We start from the raw sequence: 22,323 nt of genomic DNA, 5'->3' as shown, positions 1-22,323 counted from the left end.
AGGAACCTTTCTAATGTGGAGGGTCTAGGACCAGAAATACTCAGGGCAGATGCCTGGTTGGGAAAAGGTGTCGCTCCCCCTCTTCGTGGAGGAATGACACTAAACCCTGCGCTGTTCTTTCGTCTGCTCGGCCCTCCCCGGGTTTGCTGCTGGTTCTTCCCGGGTTGGCTACCGACCCTTCCACCTCCGTGGAAGGGCAGTTCCCCCTGCCACATTCCCCACTTCCGCGGGGGAGCGGCACACCGCCGGCCGGCTCTCTCGGGGGCTGCACAGGTGTTCCCCTTAGATGTTCCTCTTAGATGTTCCCGGTGCATGCCGTCTCTCTCCTCCTTTATAGTCCTCCTCCGCCAATCCCAACTCGGCTGCCCACACGCCGAGTACGCTGCTCTCCTCCAATCAGGAGCAAGTCCTACAGTTTATTGGCTGAACTGGAGGCAGCTGTGTAAAAGCTGTTTTCTCCTCTCCCAGCGCCATATTGTGGGAGAGCAGATGCATAGAATAAGTCTTAATTCCAGTAACTTAGTCTAGTCCGAGTTGCTCCCCACAGATCCCCCTTTCTTTTTATTTTTTGGCGTTGATACGCACCTGTCTTCGGTGCCCCGCGGCACACACTCTGCTCTGCTTGCTAGAGTTGCCACAGGTTCTTACAAGTCCTATCAATCAGGCAAACCGAATCCGGGTCCTCTCTTCGCCATGTTGTGAGGAGGTTTTTAGGCGCTGATGCGTGCCTGTGTTCGGTGCCCTGCAGCGCATGCTCTGCTCTGCCTGCAGGTGCTTACAAGCCCTATCAGGCAAACCGAATCCAAGCCTTCTCATTGCCATATTGTGGGGAGGCTTATTGGTGTTGATTCGTGCCTATCTTCGGTGACCTGCAGCTCATACTCTGGTGGAGCCGCCTGCTGGTGCTTACCGCCATACTAATCAGGCAGACTGAATCCAAGCCTTCTCATTGCGGTATTGTGGGGAGACTATTGATGTTAATAACGTGCCTGTCTTCAGTGACCTGCGGTGCATAAGCTGCTAGCCGCCCGCAGGTGCTCATCGCCTCACTAATCAGGCAGACCGAATCCAAGCTTTCTCATTGCCATGTTGAGGGGAGGCCTTTCTATTTCTCTATTTCTCTATCTCCGGGCATTCCTATTTCTCCCATTTTACTTCTATCTACCAGCATTCCTATTTCTCTCATTTTACTTCTAAACTTCTGTTTCTCTTATCCCTGCGGCTTCCCGGCGCCCGCCCCAAGGCTGCTTCTCGGCACCCGCCCCGCGGCGGCTTCCCGGCTCTGAGCCGCTTCAGCCCGCGCCTCTCTCATCTGCGCGGCTTCCCGGCTTCACGCCTGCACCACGGCCTCGCACCAGCCCAGCGTTCCCTATCTACTTGTGCCCCGCACGCTCTCTCTGCACGCGGCAGCCTCCACGAGTCACACAGCGTAGCTTACGTCTCCGCCACTAGCATTCAATCTAAGTTCCCCGGGCTAACCTGGCGAATTCAACCCAGCTCACGTTTCCGCCCCATGATTTGGCTTCCCATCCTTTGCTCCCCGGGCTAATCAGACGGATTCCAACCTGGCTTACGTTTCCGCTTCTGGTTTTAACTTTTCGCCCCTTATTCCCGGGTTAACTTGAGAATCCCAAAGTGGCTTTCGTCTCCGCCTCGGCCTGCCCCCCGCAGCTTCAATTTCCCTAACATTTTTCTCTACCCGGTATGTTTCCCCAAGCTTTCCTCCAACAATACTCCTCCCTCATTTCTCCTGGCTTCTCCCCACAGTCCGTATCTGAGTCTGTTTGTTCTAGCTTTCACTTTCGCTTTCGACCTTAGAGATTTCTCCCAGCTTCCCCCCGTAGTAGTCCGTATCTGAGTCTATGCCTAGGCTTTCAATAGCTTCTTCCGGCACCTTTTTCGTCCGGCTTTTCCCTAGGCTGTTTGCTAGTCTCTCTCTCCGATATTTTCCCATTTCTTCCCGTTTCTTCCCTCCTAAGTTTCCTATCCGAGTCACGGCACCATTATGTCGCTCCCCCTCTTCGTGGAGGAACGACACTAAACCCTGCGCTGTTCTTTCGTCTGCTCGGCCCTCCCTGGGTTTGCTGCTGGTTCTTCCCGGGTTGGCTACCGACCCTTCCACCTCCGTGGAAGGGCAGTTCCCCCTGCCACATTCCCCACTTCCGCGGGGGAGCGGCACACCGCCGGCCGGCTCTCTCGGGGGCTGCACAGGTGTTCCCCTTAGATGTTCCTCTTAGATGTTCCCGGTGCATGCCGTCTCTCTCCTCCTTTATAGTCCTCTTCCACCAATCCCAACTCTGCTACCCACACGCCGAGCACGCTGCTCTCCTCCAATCAGGAGCAGGATCAGCTCCTGCAGGTTATTGGTCGAACTGGAGGCAGCTGTGTAAAAGCTGTTTACTCCTCTCCCAGCGCCATATTGTGGGAGAGCAGATGCATAGAATAAGTCTTAATTCCAGTAACTTAGTCTAGTCCGAGTTGCTCCCCACAAAAGGGTCAGAAAAACAGACAAATTGTGTAAATGTATATGCAATATACTTCCTGGGATTCAGGATCCTGCCTTATCCTCAACCCTATTTTCTTATTCTCAAGCCATTACTGTAACCATTGCTTCTTTTATGCCAGAAAACCGCTAAATAAATGTTTACCATTACTAATGTGATTATGTGTCATTAAATATTGATTCCTAGGACTGAAAAATACTGACAAATTGCAAATGACTTGTTCTTAGTGCTTTGGTGTGATTTGAGAGGCAGTAAGGGACCCTTGTAGGACTTGTAACCTTGAAGGACTTTCTGGGGATCCTGTCTGTCAGGGTGGCTAAGTTCAGCCTGTCTACCCCTGCCTCTCTCCTTCCTCTGCTTGCAGTATTGATCGTGTGCCTTTCCACATGCATGACTTTGACTTGAGAAGAACGACCAATATCGAGGAGGTCCTGCCAGAAGCTGCACTTCAGCATCCTGCCCTCTTCAATTGGACATTCCTGTCGACTCTGAATGCAGGCAGATGGTTTATAGACCCATGGGTAAGAAACGTTCCCCAGTTCCACAAACCTGCATCGAATCCCTCATATGTTCAGGGTCATGTGCTGCTCCTGGAAATAAAGGCCATAAATGAAGACAGGCAAGTGTACACAGTTTCATCCCAGTTTGAAGCAGGACTATGGAATTGGCAGGAGGTCTTTTCTGGTAATGCAATAGATCTGATTTCTTTTTTGTACATTTGCCAAAATGTCTGAAGACAAACTTGTGAACTTATTCTTGTCATATAATTCTCTTTTATCCAGGTATTTCATAAATTTATTCAATGCATCCATATGTATGTGGCATTTTCCTGTATTTTATTTGTAGAACCAGAAGTTTGTTTCATTTCTAACTTTGTTATTTCCTAGGGCTTTTTGAAAATGTTCAACCAAGTGTTGTATACAATCTAAACAAGCATTGTCCCTTTCTGGATTATTTTTCTGATTAAACCCCTTGTTTTATATGCAAAAAAGACTTAATTTACTTCAGCTGTTATATCTAACCCCCCCCATAATACTATTTAAAGCTCCTTGGAGTCTAGTTTTAAACTCTATTGGTTAATCGTTATCGTTTTTGAATATTTGGTTCTGTTTTGAACTTTCCCATCCTGTTCTTTTAACATTTTCCTCACTTGAAGGCCTAACAAGTAAGTGAACTAGTTGGTCTGGATCTGGTAGCATCTAAAAATGTCTTGATTTCTAAAATGAATTTTTGTTTCCTTGGCAATTAACAAAACCTTTAATTGTAGCCCTCCACTCAAATACAAATCATATAGACCATGGTTTAATTCAGTTTCTGTGATCTGCCCTCTTATATACCAATTTTATGGGCTATTGTACAAGTGATTATTCCCTTTCTTGAGAAAAATGAGAAAGAATAGTTTTTTTTGGAGGCTAATGGCAAGAGGTGAGGAAATAATATAAGTGTGAATGAGAATGAAAATGAAGTTGTGTAAAGAAAAATATTATTTGAGTTTTAAAGCCAACACTTGTGTTCTTTTTTTGTTACACAATTCTAGAACAGTGAGAGCTCATGCAAGAAGCCAGCATGACTGAAAAGTTATGTATTACTTCAAGTTATGGGGAAAGAGGCTGGAAAGGAAGGTCAAGAACAGAATGAAGGACTTTCAGTGCAGATACAGCAGGTTCTAGATTACAGAAGAAATGATTCCAAATGCCATAATTACCGATGGAGATCACATTTTATTTCTCTCCATGTCATCTTTTATCTTAGAACTAGTATTTCAGAGGGCCTGGTGAATTGAGTGTTAATGGCACAGTATGGAACTCAGTGTGGGAATATACAGTAGGAGAACTAGAAAATGATTTTGATAGGAACCAATGTATTCTTTGATGTGTTTATTTTTAGCGCAAACCGTTTTTCAATATGAAACCTCTATCAGAGGCTGATAAAAACAGAGCAAGAAACCAGTCGATTCCAAAACTAGATGATTTATTGGAACTTGCAAAGAAGGCAAATAAATTTGTGATATTTGATCTTTATGGCCCTCCAGCGAAACATCCTCTCAACTACTCATTTGTTAAGCATGTAACAAAAGTGATCCTTGACTCTAAAATTGAGCCACATCTGGTATGTCTATCTTGGTATTATAGTAGAGGTTGGGAGGTGGGTACCTTGTCCCAGGAGCATAGTAGTTGTGTTTGACCTACCTTGTAATTCTTGCCTGAGAGCTTTAAGTAATTTACTTTCTATGGAAGTGGAGATTGTTACTTACACAGTTACATGAGATAATCTAAGAGTGAATCAGAGAAATTTATGTCAGTGAGGAAGAACATTGAAGCTATTTGCTATCCCAAACCAAGTGAAATACTAGCAACAGAGCTAAAGTGTGGTGTGTGTAATAACTACGTGATGTGACCTGTACCATCACCAATGTAGATTTGTTAGAAAGAGCCTAAGCTTTGAAGGCTTGACTTTCCTGAGTGTGATAGAAAGACAACTGGTTCTTGAGATTTACTCATGTTTTTTTAGAAGTAATTGTGTTTGAGCAGTTAATTATTCCAAATCACTTAAATTCTCAGAAAATGGGAATACTGTGAGTGAAACAAATATCTGTCTTCTTGCAAATAGAGCTGTTTCCACAGATGAATCATAATACTGTCCCTGTTGGCGAGAAATGACTCCTCTCAGGTGATTTTTAGGAACATCAACCACAGATATTTTGATTACCACCTTTCATCCCATATTTACTAACTCTTTGGTAGTATGAGGTTTTCTGTATATGTGGTCCTTGACACTTAATATTAATGTGGATGGAGCAGTCCTAAAAAAACTCAGCTCTAGAACAGCCTTGGTGACAACCCCATTATGAGAGTTCATTAGCTAACATTAGGTCAGGTTTATTTTTTGATCAAGGACTAGAATCTCTTTCTGCTCACAATAGACTACTACGAGTGCTGGAATGGCACTCCATCAATTATGTATGGGCCCATTGTACCTAGGCAGGCGATTATTTGCTGCAGGACTTCCTGTTTCTCCTTACAGATTTATTGGTTGTCAACTCATGATAGAAAGTACGTCAGGGAGACAGCACCTGGTTTTCAGCTGGTGGGCCGTTTATACACCATTAAAGAACTTAAGAAAGAAAATATCAGTACAATAAATGTTGACTACAAGAATTTGTTCTACAGAGGGTTTAGGTAAGTGTTTGATTGTAGCTCTCTTGGCATGTGTTATCTTACTTGCAGAAAATATGTGTTCCAACTAAGCTAAACTTCCCGTCTTAGGATTTCTTTCTGTGGTTATCTTGCTGGTATCCTCTGTCAATAAACATTTATCAAGTATGGAATATGCCCTTGGAATATAGATTTCAGTCCCTTCTCCTTTGTGCTATGATGACATCATTTAGCACACTTTTTTATATGCTTAGCATTTGTGTTTTTCTATAAGGTAAACACTAAAAAGTCAGAACTGAAAAATAAAAGCTTACCTTCTCCTGCCAATAACAGATGAAATATAGTAACTCATAAATAGTTTTGTGATCAAGATGGTTCTTGTTGGTATAATTAAGAATATTTCTAAACCATTATTTAAACTTAAGGGCTGAGCTTTTAGCTTAATAGTTAAGATGCCAGAGTTCCATATCAGAATGTGTGGCTTCAATACCTGGCTCCAGCTCCTCACTGCAATTTATTGTTAATGCAGACCCTGGGAGGCAGTAGTGTTAGTGCAAATGATTGGGTTCTTGCCACTTAAGTGAGAGACTAGCCAATTGTGGGCATTTGGAGAGTAAACCATCTTGTGAGTGCTCACTTTCTCTGTGTCTCTGTCTCCTTTTGTTTCCCTTGCCCCCATTCCTTGGCCTGTCAAATAAATTTAAAAAATTTTAAATCCACTTATTGAAAATCAAAACAAAATATCCAAGCATGAGAAGAAACTAAAACTATTAATACCACGTTTACAATAAACAACTGAGACAGAGTTTCAGAATTGAAAGCACTTGAGAATAACCCAGTACATTTGCAAACCTGTTATTAATCGTTGCTTAATTTGATCCATATCCCCTTACTCTTTGATTTAAGGATAATTTTTTTCAGATAATTCTAAATGCTTCAGAGACAAAATCCTTGGAGACACACAAACACACACATACACACACATACTCATATATATATATTTCCCTCGCATGTGTATGTATGTAAATCTAAATATATGGTCTGCCAAGGTGTCATAAAAAATTCCCCTGCATATCTTTCTGCATCCCAAGGCATGAAACCATGCTGTTGTATGCACCTCTGTTCCTGTTCCTGCTTTCCCTGTGATTCTGGCTGTGGTATGGCGTGGTTGATCATATAATGATGTCTTTTTTCTTCTAGCATTGGAAAATTAGGTACGTTTTACTTTTTTTCCGTTTAGGAATTTTTCTCATTACTCAGGTACTTTGAGTATATTTTACTTCCTTTTATTTATTTATTTTTTCAAATAGAAAACATTCTGTGCTTGCTAGACCACAGGCTCTTATTTCAAATCCTGATCTACACATCAACTACATGTGTGACCTTGGACAAGTTTGTGTTCATTTTCTCCTTTGTAAATTAGTTTAACAATGGTATCAGCTAGAATTGGAATATTAAAAGACTAAAGAAGATAATTCTTACTATGCATGCAGCAAAATGCTGGGCAAATGTAAAATGACGATAAATGGTAGCTGCTGCTTTTACTGTCACCATCCCCCTATGTTGTGCTATGTGTTAATCATTTCCCATGGACAGAAGTATGCTAGTTCACCCAAGTTGATACAATTAATCAGTGGTAGACCTAGGTTTTTTTTTTTTAAGATTTATTTATTTTACTTGAAAGTCAGAATTACAGAGAGAAAGAAGGAGAGGCAGAGAGAGAGAGAGAGCGCGTGCAAGAGAGAGCGAGAGCTTCCATCTGCTGGCACGTGGCCTCAACAGTTGGAGCTGTGCCGATCTGAAGTGAGCCAGGAGCTTCCTCCAAGTCTCCCAAGTGGGTACAAGGGCCCAAGGGTCCGGGTAATCCTCTACTGCTTTCCCAGGCCACAGCAGATAGCTGGATTGGAAGTGGAGCATCCGGGACTTGAACTGGCGCCCATATGGGATGCCAGCACTGCCAGGCAGCAGCTTTACCTGTTACGCCACAGTGCTGGCCCCAACCTGGGATTTAAATACAGATCTTACAGAATCCAAATTCTTCTCAAGAGGGAAGAAGTTAAAGTAACTTTAAAGTTACTCATTGGCCATAGTTGCAACTGGTATCAGATTTAACACAGATCCTATTATAAAGTCAGTTAGCTCAGCAAATACTTACTGAGCAGTACTATCTACAGTATACCAAGACATTTTTATGTGAAAGGGCAATATAAGCCAGACATCATCCTCCTCCAGAAGGAAGGCATATTCTCCAGTAGTGAGAGGAAGACTTTTTCCGTATAGCTGTACTGCAGAGCTAGTTGTAGTAAGTTCAACAGGTAGGACTTCCAAATCATTTCACTCAGAGATCTCTAAGTTGGAAGAGTTAAGTGGTTATACTGTAAATAGTTCTGTAACAATCAGTATATTTTGTGATTACATCACCTTTCCAGTAAATTCTCTCTGATCAATATTCACTTCCTGGTACATCAGACCAATCACAAGATGCTGTGAACATGCCAGTTTGACTAATGTTTTAAATACCTCATTTTACTAAAAATTATATGAAGACAGAGATGTACTGTTTTATTACTTTTTAAAGATTGATTTATTTGAAAAGCAAAGGGACAGAGAGAAAGAGATCTTCTACCCCCTGATTCAATCCCCAAATGCCCACAGTGGCCAGGACTGGGCCAAGCTGAAGCCAGGAGTCTGGAAATCCAGTTCTCCCACGTAGGCAGCAGGGACTCAAGTACTTGATCCATCTTTGGCTGCCCTCCCAGGCACATTCTCAGGGAGCTGGATTAGATGTAGAGCAGCTGTGACTAGAACAGGTATTCTGTTGTGGGATGTGGCCATCACAAGAGGCCGCTTAACCTCTGCACCTAATTGTGTATTTTAATTTTTGTTGTCTGTCCCTTTGAGATCATATTCAAAAAATCATTTCCCAGAGAAATGTCATAGAGCTTTTCTCCTACTTTTTCATCTAGTAAATTCCTTTGGCTACTTGCTAGTTTTTTGTGGTTCCATATTAATTATTTTAAAAATCTATTTATTTATTTGAAAGAGTTATACAGAGAGAGAAGGAGAGGCAGAGAGAGAGACAGACAGACAGACATGTCCTTCATCTGCTGCTTCACTTCCCAGATGGCCTCAATGGCCAGAGTTGCATTGATCCAAAGCCAGGAGACAGGAGCTTCTTCCAGGTGTCCCACACTAGTGCAGGGGCTCAAGGACTTGGTCCACAGCAGAGAGCTGGATCAGAAGTGGAACAGCTGGGATTCAAACTGGTGCCCATATGGGATGCTGGCATTGAAGGCAGCAGCTTTACCTACTACACCACAGCTCCAGCCCCCCGGTTCCATATTAATTTAAAGATTGTTTTTTTATTTCTGTGAAAAATTATGGTGGATATTTGATAGGGATTGTATTTTCCTTATGGATCACATTGGGTAGTGTTGACATTTTAATAGTATTAAATTTTCCCATCCATGAACATGGGATATCTTTCTGTGTATTTGTATCTTATTCTAAGTTCTTTCAGTAGTGTTTTACAGTATTCATTGTACACATATTTCACCTCCTTGATTAGTATGTTCCTTTGTATTTTATTTTGTTTCTATTGTTCATTGTTAGTGTATGGAAATATTATGGATTTTTGCACATGGATTTTGTATCCTACAGTTCTACTGAATTTATTTCCTTTATCAGATTTTTTTTTTAGCTTATACATATTTTCCTTTTTTTTTTTTTTTGACAGGCAGAGTGGACAGTGAGAGAGAGAGACAGAGGGAAAGGTCTTGCTTTTGCTGTTGGTTCACCCGCCAATGGCCGCCGTGGCCGGCGCGCTGCGGTCGGTGCACCGCGCTGATCTGATGGCAGGAGCCAGGTGCTTATCCTGGTCTCCCATGGGGTGCAGGACCCAAGGACTTGGGCCATCCTACACTGCCTGCCCAGGCCACAGCAGAGAGCTGGCCTGGAAGAGGGGCAACCGAGACAAAATCCGGCGCCCCGACTGGGACTAGAACCCCGTGTGCCTGCGCCACAAGGCGGTGGATTAGCCTAGTGAGCCGCGGCGCAGGCCCTTTTTTTTTTAACTTTTATTTAATGAATATAAATTTCCAAAGTACGGCTTATGGATTACAATGGCTTCCCCCCCATAACGTCCCTCCCACCCGCAACCCTCCCCTTTCCCATTCCCTCTCCCCTTCCATTCACATGAGGATTCATTTTCAATTCTCTTTCTATACAGAAGATCAGTTTAGCATACATTAAGTAAAGATTTCAACAGTTTGCTCCCACACAGAAACATAAAGTGAAAAATAATAGATGATTTTTTAAATGATGATGAAATCAGATCAGACCTATTGTCATGTTTAATCCCAGCGAGAGTCAAGTTGGGAATTGTTAATTTTTTTTTTTTAACAGAAGATCAGTTTAGTATACATTAAGTAAAGATTTCAACAGTTTGCACCCCCATAGAAACACAAAGTGAAATATACTGTTTAAGTACTCGTTATAGCATTAAGCCTCAATGTACAGCACATTAAGGACAGAGATCCTACATGAGGAGTAAGTGCACAGTGACTCCTGTTGTTGACTTTACAAATTGACACTCCTGTTTATGGCATCAGTAATCTCCCTATGCACCAGTCATGAGTTTCCAAGGCTATGGAAGCCCCTTGAGTTCTCCGACTCTTATCTTGTTTAGACAAGGTCATAGTCAAAGTGGAGGTTCTCTCCTCCCTTCAGAGAAATGTACCTCCTTCTTTGAAGACCTGTTCTTTCCACTGGGATCTCACTCGCAGAGATCTTTCATTTAGGTTTTTTTTTTTTTTTTTTTTTTTTTTTTTTGCCAGAGTGTCTTGGCTTTCCATGCCTGAAATACTCTCATGGGCTTTTCAGCCAGATCGGAATGCCTTTAGGGCTGATTCTGAGGCCAGAGTGCTCTTTAGGACATCCGCCATTCTATGAGTCTGCTGAGTATCTCGCTTCCCATGTTGGATCACTCTCCCCTTTATTTATTCTATCGGTTAGTATTAGCAGGTACTAGACTTGTTTATGTGCTCCCTTTGACTCTTAGTCCTTTCATTATGATCAATTGTGAACTGAAATTGATCACTTGGAATAGTGAGATGGCATTGGTACATGCCACCTTGATGGGATTAAATTGGAGTCCCCTGGTATGTTTCTAACTCTACCATTTGGGGCAAGTCAGCTTGAGCATGTCCCAAATTATACATCTCTTCCCTCTCTTATCCCCACTCTTATGTTTAATAGGGATCACATTTCAGTTAAATTTCAACACTTAAGAATAACTGTGTATTAATTACAAAATTAAACCAGTCATATTAAGTAGAACAGACAAAAAAAAACTACTTAGAGGGATAATGTATTAAGTTGTTCATTAACAGTCAGGGCTATACTGATCAAGTCACCGTTTCTCATAGTGTCAATTTCACTTCAACAGGTTTCCTTTTTGGTGTTCAGTCAGTTGTCACCAATCAGGGAGAACATATGATATTTGTCCCTTTGGGACTGGCTTATTTCACTCAGCATGATGTGTTCCAGATTCCTCCATTTTGTTGCAAATGACTGGATTTTGTTGTTTCTTACTGCGGTATAGTATTCTTTTTTTTTTTTTTTCCTTTTTTTTTTTTATCTTTTATTTAATGAATATAAATTTCCAAAGTACGACTCATGGGTTACAATGGCTTCCCCCCCCATACCGTCCCTCCCACCAACAACCCTCCCCTTTCCCACTCCCTCTCCCCTTCCATTCACATCAAGATTCATTTTCGATTATCTTAATATACAGAAGATCAGCTTAGTATACCTTAAGTAAGTATTTCAACAGTTTGCTCCCACACAGAAACATAAAGTGAAAAATAATAGATGATTTTTTTTAAATGATGATGAAATCAGATCAGACCTATTGTCATGTTTAATCCCAGTGAGAGTCAAGTTGGGAATTGATAATTTCTTTTTTTTTTTTTTTTTTACAGAAGATCAGTTTAGTGTACATTAAGTAAAGATTTCAGTCGTTTGCACCCCCATAGAAACACAAAGTGAAATATACTGTTTGAGTACTCGTTATAGCATTAAGCCTCAGTGTACAGCACGTTAAGGACCGAGATCCTACATGAGGAGTAAGTGCACAGTGACTCCTGTTGTTGACTTTACCAATTGACACTCCTGTTTATGGCATCAGTAATCTCCCTATGCACCAGTTATGAGTTTCCAAGGCTATGGAAGCCCCTTGAGTTCTCCGACTCTTATCTTGTTTAGACACGGTCATAGTCAAAGTGGAGGTTCTCTCCTCCCTTCAGAGAAAGGCACCTCCCTCTTTGAAGACCTGTTCTTTCCACTGGGATCTCACTCACAGAGATCTTTTTGCCAGAGTGCCTTTGCTTTCCATGCCTGAAATACTCTCATGGGCTTTTCAGCCAGATCCGAGTGCCTTTAGGGCTGATTCTGAGGCCAGAGTGCTATTTAGGACATCCGCCATTCTATGAGTCTGCTGAGTATCTCACTTCCCATGTTGGATCACTCTCCCCTTTATTTATTCTATCAGTTGGTGTTAGCAGATACTAGACTTGTTTATGTGCTCCCTTTGACTCTTAGTCCTTTCATTATGATCAATTGTGAACTGAAATTGATCACTTGGAGTAGTGAGATGGCATTGGCACATGCCACCTTGATGGGATTGAATTGGAATCCCCTGGTATGTTTCCAACTCTACCAATTGGGGCAAGTCAGCCCGAGCATGTCCCAAATTATACATCTCTTCCCTCTCTTATTCCCACTCTTATGTTTAACAGGGATCACATTTCGGTTAATTTTCAACACTTAAGAATAACTGTGTGATAATTACAGAATTAAACCAGTCATATTAAGTAGAACAGACAAAAAAAATACTATGAGGGATAATGTATTAAGTTGTCCATTAGCATTGTCCATTAGCAGTCAGAGCTATGCTGATCAAGTCACCATTTCTCATAGTGTCCATTTCACTTCAGGAGGTTTCCTTTTCGGTGTTGAGTCAGTTGTCACCGATCAGGGAGAACATATGGTATTTGTCCCTTTGGGACTGGCTTACTTCACTCAGCATGATGTGTTCCAGATTCCTCCATTTTGTTGCAAATGACTGGATTTCGTTGTTTCTTACTGCGGTATAGTACTCTAAAGAATACATATCCCATAATTTCTTTATCCAGTCTACCGTTGATGGGCATTTAGGTTGGTTCCAGGTCTTGGCTATTGTGAATTGTGCTGCAATAAACATTAGGGTGCAGACCGCTTTTTTGTTTATCAATTTAAACTCCTTTGGGTAAATTCCAAGGAGTGGGATGGCTGGGTCGAATGGTAGGGTTATCTTCAGGTTTCTGAGGAATCTCCAGACTGACTTCCATAGTGGCTTGACCAGTTTGCATTCCCACCAACAGTGGGTTAGTGTCCCCTTTTCCCCACATCCTCGCCAGCATCTGTTGTTGGTAGATTTCTGTATGTGAGCCATTCTAACCGGGGTGAGGTGAAACCTCATTGTGGTTTTGATTTGCATTTCCCTGATTGCTAGTGACCTTGAACATTTTTTCATGTGCCTGTTGGCCCTTTGGATTTCCTCTTTTGAAAAATGTCTATTGAGGTCCTTGGCCAATCTCTTAAGTGGGTTGTTGGTTTTGTTTTTGTGGAGTTTCTTGATCTCTTTGTAGATCCTGGTTATTAACCTGTTGCATAGTTTGCAAATATTTTTTCCCATTCTGTCGGTTGTCTCTTCACTCTCCTGACTGTTTCTTTTGCAATACAGAAACTTCTCAATTTGATGCAATCCCAATAGTTGATTTTGGCTTTGACTGTCTGTGCCTCCCGGGTCTTTTCCATAATCTCTTTGCCCGTGCCAATATCTTGAAGGGTTTCTCCAATGTTCTCTAGAAACTTGATGGTGTCAGGTCGTAGATTTAGGTCTTTAATCCATGTTGAGTGGATTTTTGTGTAAGGTATAAGGTAGGGGTCTTGCTTCATGCTTCTGCACGTGGAAATCCAGTTTTCCTAGCACCATTTATTGAATAGACTGTCCTTGCTCCAGGAATTAGTTTTAGATCCTTGATCAAATATAAGTTGGCTGTAGATGTTTGGATTGATTTCTGGTGTTTCAATTCTGTTCCATTGGTCTATCCATCTGTTTCTGTACCAGTATCATGCTGTTTTGATTACAACTGCCCTGTAGTATGTCCCAAAATCTGGTATTGTGATGCCTCCGGCTTTGTTTTTGTTGTACAAGATTGCTTTAGCTATTAGAGGTCTCTTGTGCCTCCATATAAATTTCAGCACCATTTTTTCCAGATCTGAGAAGAAGGTCTTCGGTATCTTGATTGGTATTGCATTGAATGTATAAATTGCTTTTGGGAGAATGGACATTTTGATGATATTGATTCTTCCAATCCATGAGCATGGAAGATTTTTCCATTTCTTGGTATCCTCTTCTATTTCTTTCTTTAAGGTTTTGTAATTTTCATCGTAGAGATCTTTAACGTCCTTGGTTAAGTTTATTCCAAGGTATTTGATTGTTTTTGTAGCTATTGTGAATGGGATTGATCTTTGAAGTTCTTCCTCAGCCATGGCATTGTCTGTGTATACAAAGGCTGTTGATTTTTGTGCATTGATTTTATACCCTGCTACTTTGCCAAACTCTTCTATGAGTTCCAATAGTCTGTTAGTAGAGTTCTTTGGGTCCCCTAAATAAAGAATCATATCATCTGCAAAGAGGGATAGTTTGAGTTCTTCCTTCCCAATTTGTATCCCTTTAATTTCTTTTTCTTGCCTAATAGCTCTGGCTAGAACTTCCAGAACTATATTGAATAGCAGTGGTGAGAGTGAGCATCCCTGTCTGGTACCAGATCTCAGTGGAAATGCTTCTAACTTTTCCCCATTCAATAGGATGTTGGCTGTGGGTTTTTCATAGATTGCTTTGATTGTATTGAGGAATGTTCCTTCCAAACCCAGTTTGCTTAGAGTTTTCATCATGAACGGGTGTTGTATTTTATCAAATGCTTTCTCGGCGTCTATTGAGATAATCATATGTTTTTTCTTCTGCAGTCTGTTAATGTGGTGTATCACATTGATTGTTTTGTGCACATTAAACCATCCCTGCATACCAGGGATAAATCCCACTTGGTCTGGGTGGATGATCTTTCTGATGTGTTGTTGCATTCTATTGGCGAGAATTTTATTGAGGATTTTTGCATCTATGTTCATCAGGGATATTGGTCTGTAATTCTCTTTCAATGCTGCATCTTTTTCTGGCTTAGGAATTAAGGTGATGCTGGTTTCATAAAAAGAATTTGGGAGGCCTCCCTCTTTTTCGATTGTTCTGAATAGTTTGAGAAGAATTGGAGTTAGTTCTTCTTTAAATGTCTGGTAGAATTCAGCAGTGAATCCATCTGGTCCTGGGCTTTTCTTTATTGGGAGGGCCTTTATTACTGTTTCAATTTCTGTCTCAGTTATGGGTCTATTTAGGTTTTCGATGTCTTCCTGGTTCAATTTAGGTAGGTTGCATGTGTCCAGGAATCTATCCATTTCTTATAGGTTTCCCTGTTTGCTGGCATACAAGTCCTTGTAGTAATTTCTGATGATTCTTTTTATTTCTGTGGTGTCTGTTGTTATGTTTCCTTTTTCATCTCTGATTTTATTGATTTGGGTCTTTTCTTTTTTTAGTTAGTTGGGCCAATGGGGTGTCAATTTTGTTTATTTTTTCAAAAAACCAGCTCCTCGTTTGGCTGATTTTTTGGAATGTTTTTCTTGATTCAATCCTGTTGATTTCTTCTCTGATTTTAATTATTTCTCTTCTCCTACTAGATTTGGGTCTGGTTTGCTGTAGGTTTTCTAGATCCTTCAGGTGAATTGAAAGCTCATCTATTTGGTGCCTTTCCAATTTCTTGATGTAGGCACCTATTGATATAAACTTTCCTCTTAACACTGCTTTTGCTGCGTCCCATAAGTTTTGGTATGTTGTGCTGTTATCCTCATTTACTTCCAGAAAGTTTTTGATTTCTCTTTTGATTTCTTCTATGACCCGTTGTTCATTCAGGAGCATGTTGTTCAATCTCCATGTGTTTGCGTATGCTCTAGGGATTCCTGAGTTGCTAATTTCCAACTTCATTCCTTTATGGTCTGAGAAGCTGCATGGTATGATTCTAATTCTTTTGAATTTGCTGAGACTTGCTTTATGGCCTAGTATGTGGTCAATCCTATAGAAGGTTCCATGTACTGCTGAGAAGAATGTAAAATCTTTAGCTGTAGGATTGAAAGTTCTGTATATATCTGTTAGATCCATTTGGGCTATAGTGTCGTTTAAATCTACTGTATCCTTGTTGATCTTCTGTCCTGTTGATCTGTCTATTTCTGAGAGTGGAGTATTGAAGTCCCCCAGTACTATTGTATTGGGGTCTAAGTCTCCCTTTAAGTCCGTTAACAAATCTTTTAGATAAACCGGTGCCCTGTAGTTAGGTGCATATACATTGATAATTGTTATATCTTCCTGTTGTATTGATCCCTTAATCATTATATAGTGTCCCTCTTTGTCTCTCTTAACAGTTTTTGTGGTAAAGTTTATGTTGTCCAATATTAAGATGGCTATGCCCGCTCTTTTTTCATTTCTGTTGGCATGGTATATCTTTTTCCAGCCTTTCACTTTCAGTCTGTATGGATCTTTGTTGGAAAGATGTGTTTCTTGTAAGCAGCAAATAGATGGGTTTTGTTCCTTAACCCAATCAGCCAATCTGTGTCTTTTAACTGGACAGTTCAGGCCATTCACGTTCAATGTGACTAATGATAAGTGGTAACTTTGCCCTGCCATTTGCCAAAGATAAGTTCTAATATATGCTTTGAATTCCCTGTGATCTTTTGCTGTGAGGTTTCCTTCCTTTACCTTCTTTCATATTGATGACCGTGTTTCTTTGTTTCTGTGTGTAACACATCTTTAAGCATCTTTTGCAGGGCTGGATGAGTGGCAACAAATTCTTTCAATTTCTGTTTGCTATGAAAAGTCTTTATTTCACCTTCATTCACAAATGATAGCTTTGCAGGATATAATATTCTGGGCTGGCAGTTGTTCTCTCTTAGTACCTGGGCTATATCTCGCCATTCCCTCCTAGCTTGGAGGGTTTCTGCTGAGAAGTCAGCTGTGAGTCTGGTTGGAGATCCTCTGAGAGTAATTTGATGTTTCTCTCTTGCACATTTTAGGATCTTTTCTTTATGTTTCACTGTGGAGAGTTTAATTACAACGTGTCGTGGTGAGGATCTCTTTTGGTCGGGTTTATTAGGGGTTCTGTGAGCTTCCTGTACTAGGATTTCTCTGTCCTTCTCCAAACCTGGGAAATTTTCTGCTAATATCTCACTAAAAAGGCCTTCTAATCCTTTCTCCCTCTCCATGCCTTCAGGAACTCCTAGAACCCGAATGTTGTTTTTTTTTAATAGCATCCTGAAGATTCCTGACAATATGTTTTAGATTTAATTTCCTCTTCTTTTCTTTGGTCTGACTGTATCCTTTCCTGTTCTCTGTCTTCTAAGTCCGATATTCTCTCTTCTGCTTCACCCATTCTGTTTGTAAGGCTCTCTATTGTGTTTTTCATTTGATCTATTGAATTCTTCACTTCATTATGATTTCTCGTCACTATCCCAGTTTCCTGTTGTACTGGTTGTTTTGTTTCATTTTGATTCCTCCTTAATATTTCATTTTCACTCCTCCTTAATATTTCATTTTCACGAGAGAGATTTTCTACCTTGTCCATTAAGGATTTTTGTAGTTCAAGAGTTTGTTTTTGAGAACTTCTTAATGTTCTTATCAATTTTTTGAGATCTGTTTCTTGCATTTCTTCTATGTCATCATCTTCATAATCTTGAATTGGGGTGTCTTTTTCATTTGGGGACATCATGGTGACTTCCTTGTTTCTATTATCTCGGTTTTTGCGTTTGTTATTTGGCATATTGGAGATATTTGGTTTCTTCACTGTGGTGCTTTTTCTTGTTATACTATGACTCTAGATTAAGTGGACTGTCTGTTTTTGATGGAGCCTTAGAGGCTTGAGATGGGTGTGGCCTGAGAGGTCTGTTTGGTGTGCCAAAGGTGACACTCCCTGGTTAGGCGTGATAGATCTCTTCTCTCTCTTTCTTTCTTTTTTTGATTCAAAAGGGAAGTAATTCTGCACAGCTGAACGAAGTTGGAGGTAGTTAGCAGGCAAATGATATACCCACAGGAGCCAGAGATCGGAAGCTCTTTCCCAAGGAGCACACAGGGAATCTGTTCGGCCCTCAGAGTGGGCTCAAATTCTCCTTCAGTCTCCCACTGGCTTGCCAATGTTACGGAATTGTAGCGTCTCTGGAGAGTACTCACGTGAATTCTGTGAGTTCTCTCCCCCACCGTCTCTTTTTTCACAGTCTCAGTTCAGTAGCGCCACAAATTTACTAGGTCCTAATCTCTTGTTAATTCGCCCCGCCCAGAGTCAGGTTTTTCTGCTAGGCTCAGGGCCGGTGCAGACCTGAGGTCGCTCTGCTTATGACGTATGTCCAAGATGGTGCCTGCTCTTTGTCTTGCTTGCCCTTGAGAGGTGAGCCGAGAGAGAGAAACCCGTGTCCGTACCAGTCACCTTTTTTTTCTCTCTCTCTCTTCCAGTTAGCCTGGTGAACTTTCCTCCCCCCCGGGGGTCGTTCCCTCTAGTCTCCTCTCTCCGCTTGCCTGCCGGTGTCTTGGGCTATTGAGGTTCGGCTCACCTCGCGTTTCAGCGCTGGTGTGTTGAGTCTGCCGCTGGTGTCCCTAACTGTGGGCTCCCACGCTCTCCACGCAGGTCCGCTGTGAATCACGCATTCCGGAAGAGTTTCTTCTGCTGTTTCCTCCACTACTCTTCCTTGAACCTGCAGTATCTCCACTGTTATTAAACTGTCTCTCCCCGGACTATCAGTGTGCTCACTTCCTATTCCGCCATCTTGCCTCCCCCCCGAGCCCTTTTTTTTTTTTTAAGATTTATTTTATTTATTTGAAAGAGTTACAGAGAGGTAGAGACAGAGAAGTCCTCTATCCGCTGGTTCACTCCCCAGATGGCAGCAACGGCCAGAGCTGCGCTGATCAGAAGCCAGGAGCCAGGAGCTTCTTCCGGGTCTCCCACGTGGGTGCAGGGGCACAAGCACTTGGGCCATCTTCCACTGCTTTCCCAGGCCATAGCAGAGAGCTGGATCGGAAGAGGAGCAGCCAGGACTAGAACCAGCACCCATATGGGATGCTGGAGCTTTAGGCCAGGGCTTTAACCCTTTGTTCCACAGCGCCAGCCCCATAACCCACTATTTTCTGGTTGACACCAGCAAATGATATCACTTCTCAAAAAGTCATTTACACTTAAAAATGGGATGAGATGGGCTTCCTTCCTTCTTAAATATGTCTAGAGCTACTAAAATATATACATTTATAAAATAGTTGATAAAAATATCCCTCTGGATTGTTTAAGAAGGGAGACAGTGACCACTGAGAAGATATGATATATGATACTAATCAGACTTGGCTTCTCTCTCTTCTGCTTCATCAGAGGCTGCACTCTCCTCAGTTTTAGTTTCTCTGTTTTCTGCAGGCAAATCTTTAGTTCTTTGTTAGCCACCTCGGCTTGTTTTCCCTGTGCTCCTGTCTTCCCCTCTGCTTGCACTTTCTCCAACAACCTGTCCTTCTCGGCTGCTTTCTTGGGCTTTGTTTCCACTTTTTTAGGAGCTGGGTTAGCTGATGACCTCACTGGTCTCTTCTTGGGCTCTTCCTTCACTGACCCTTCAGCAGAGCTGAGCTTCCTCTTGGGCATCTTGGCAGTGGGGAGGGCACGTGCTGGGTGCCTGCAGGCCTCGGCATGCAGAGAGCCTTTGCAAAGCTGGGCTGCCTGGCTGCTGCCGTCCTCCCCAGAGTTAACCTTTTTAAAGCAAACCATTCAGTAGTATTCAGTATATTGACAATGTTGTACAACTACCACCTCTAGTGCCAATATATTTTGATACTAGAAATTTTTATTCTCCCTTCTTTTCTTGGTCAGTCTCCCTGGGGGTTATGAATTGTATTAATCACTTAAAAACAGTAAATTTTAGCTTTTTAAGCTTTTTTTCTATTGCAGTTTTATTTTAATGTTTCATTGATTTCTGATCTTTTTAAGTTTTCATTCTTTTACTTTAGGTTTAATTTACTCTCTTATTACTTCTTTAGGTAGAAAATTAAGTGGGGATCAACTTTAGATCTTCTTTTCTGGTATAAGATTGCGTTATATTCCACAAATGATTTTCATAGACTGTTTCCTTGTTATCTAATTTAAAATATTTAAAGTTTACCTTATTTCTCATTTTAATGGATTATTTAGAAGTGTGTTATTAATTTGTAAACATTTGAGGATTTTCCAGCTACTATAGTTACCAATTTCTGATTTAAATTCTTTGTGATGAGAGAATAACTCATGATTTCAATCTTTTAAAATTCATTAAAACTTGCTTTGTGGCCACTGTATGATTTATCTTGGCAAACCTGTCCATTTGAAAGCTATTTGATCTTTTCAGTTATTGGGTATAGTATTCTATAAGTATACTTAATTCCAGTTGATTAATAGTGTTTCAAAACTTATACTCATTTTCTTCCTCCTTTTCTGTTGAGCTAACACAAAGGATTAGATTTCAGATGGGTCACACACCTCACAGAATTTGCCTACTGTCTACATTTATTATTAACTTCAAGGATACAACAGGCAATTTTCAGAAAAAGCAAGGAACAGTCAGAGACATTTTTCTGGATCTCCAATATCTTCCTGTATTGGACATATACTCTGCAACCTAGAGTAATGTTTGAAGCTTCCAAGCAAGATTTTCATAATTATCTCACACAGAAGGGAAACATTTGAGTTATGGAGTACTTCCATTTAATGTTTCCAGAGAGTTACCTAGCTTATGTATCATTCTCCAGAGATCTATGCCTCATAAATCCATTCTGTGTTTATTTACAAAATATGTAATAAAATACTTAACCAGGAATATTCCTCTAAGAGCATTACATATAAAAGGCTTCTTTCCCTAGTAAATACCATTATTCTATTTACAAAGGATGTAGCTATCATGTTGACAAAGAATACTCCAGACTTTCTGTCTTCTTTCTTCTGGGAGGCAGCCTCTGCAGTCAGACAGAAATGAAGAGTTCCTTGTGCCCCATCTGTTGGTTACCAAGAAAGAAATGTTTAATATCTTTTAACTGTGAATGTTGATTTATGTCGTAAATATTGATCCTTTAGTTATTCTTCTTACATCGTAAAATTCTTTTATTAAGTGCATTTGGGATCATTGTATTTCTTGGTGAATTATCTCATTATGAAATGTCTCTTGTCTCTGCTAATAATTCCTATCTAAAGATTACTTTTTCTTATGCTAATCTTGGCATACTTTCTTACTAATTATGTTTGTGTATTACTTTTTTATCCTTTATCTTTCTGTTATTTTGCATCTTTATATTTAAAATATGTCTCTGGTAACCAGAAGATTATTGGCTCTTGCTTTTACATCTAGTTATATAATATCTGCTTTTTAATTGGAATATTTGGTCCATTAATATTTTGTTTACTTAATATATTTGGATTTATATCACTGTCATACTCTTTTCTCTGCTTGTATTCTATTTGTTGTTTTTTCTAATTCTTTTCCAATACTGGCTTTTTATTTCTTTAAATTATTTTTTAGTGTTTTCTGTAGGGATTATGAAAAGCATCCTTAACTGGTGACAATTTGCCTTGAGCTAATACTATCCAACCATATAAAATAAAAGATATTCAAACTTTAAGGTAGTATAATTCCTTGTACTACCTACTACCCTTGGTGCTATTGTTGTCATATACTTCACTTTTATTTATAGCATAAACATCCCAGTATATTTCTATTATATTTATTTTAAAATCAATAGTATTTTTAAAAATTTAACTTTTCATTTTGAATAGGTGCAGATTAACATATAAGAACTATATGTAAAGATTATGTGTACCTCCAATGTTTACACCTTGTAAAACTATGTTACAGTATCACAACTAAGACATTAACATTGATGTAATTCACTGATCTTATTTAAATTTACTTACATTCATTTGTGTGTGTGTGTGTGTGTATTTATTTCACTTATTTTTTTTTTAAATTTTTTTGACAGGCAGAGTGGACAGTGAGAGAGAGAGACAGAGAGAAAGGTCTTCCTTTGCCGTTGGTTCACCCTCCAATGGCCGCCGCGGCCGGCACGCTGTGGCCAGCGCACCGCGCTGATCCGATGGCAGGAGCCAGGTACTTCTCCTGCTCTCCCATGGGGTGCAGGGCCCAAGCACTTGGGCCATCCTCCACTGCACTCCCTGGCCACAGCAGAGAGCTGACCTGGAAGAGGGGCAACCGGGACTAAACCCGGTGTGCCGGCGCCACAAGATGGAGGATTAGCCTAGTGAGCCGCGGCACCAGCCTGTGTGTGTGTATTTAAATACAAGGGTATTGTTCTCTGCAATTTTGTCACATGTGTATGTTTGTAAATCTAACACTGCATGCTATCATTTCCACCACAAGTATTCCTTTGATAAGCACATTCACGTTTCTTCTATCCCTTTGCCTCTGCCTCAGACTCTAATCACAGGCAATTGCTAATTTATTCTCTATTTTATAAT

General features: G+C 40.8%; 1 protein-coding gene and 1 pseudogene across 1 annotated transcript in view; one reads left to right on the top strand and one right to left on the bottom strand.

Moving 5' to 3' along the window:
* The window catches only part of LOC100349807 (glycerophosphodiester phosphodiesterase 6), a 95,131-nt gene that overhangs the window by 47,819 nt on the left and 24,989 nt on the right, over nucleotides 1-22,323 (top strand). The window contains exons 10-12 of the mRNA XM_070075819.2: nucleotides 2,869-3,025; nucleotides 4,392-4,613; nucleotides 5,529-5,683. Coding sequence (XP_069931920.2) covers nucleotides 2,869-3,025; nucleotides 4,392-4,613; nucleotides 5,529-5,683 — 534 coding nt within the window. The remainder of the gene's footprint in view (nucleotides 1-2,868; nucleotides 3,026-4,391; nucleotides 4,614-5,528; nucleotides 5,684-22,323) is intronic.
* On the bottom strand, nucleotides 19,172-19,470 carry LOC149128454 (non-histone chromosomal protein HMG-14 pseudogene; annotated as a pseudogene).

Source organism: Oryctolagus cuniculus, chromosome 1, assembly GCF_051225735.1.
Source record: "Oryctolagus cuniculus isolate XC-2025 breed Fujian yellow rabbit chromosome 1, ASM5122573v1, whole genome shotgun sequence".
NCBI classification, from domain to species: Eukaryota; Metazoa; Chordata; class Mammalia; order Lagomorpha; family Leporidae; genus Oryctolagus; species Oryctolagus cuniculus.
Note: the sequence above shows the minus strand (reverse complement) of the source record. Positions and strands in the feature narration are given on the sequence as shown.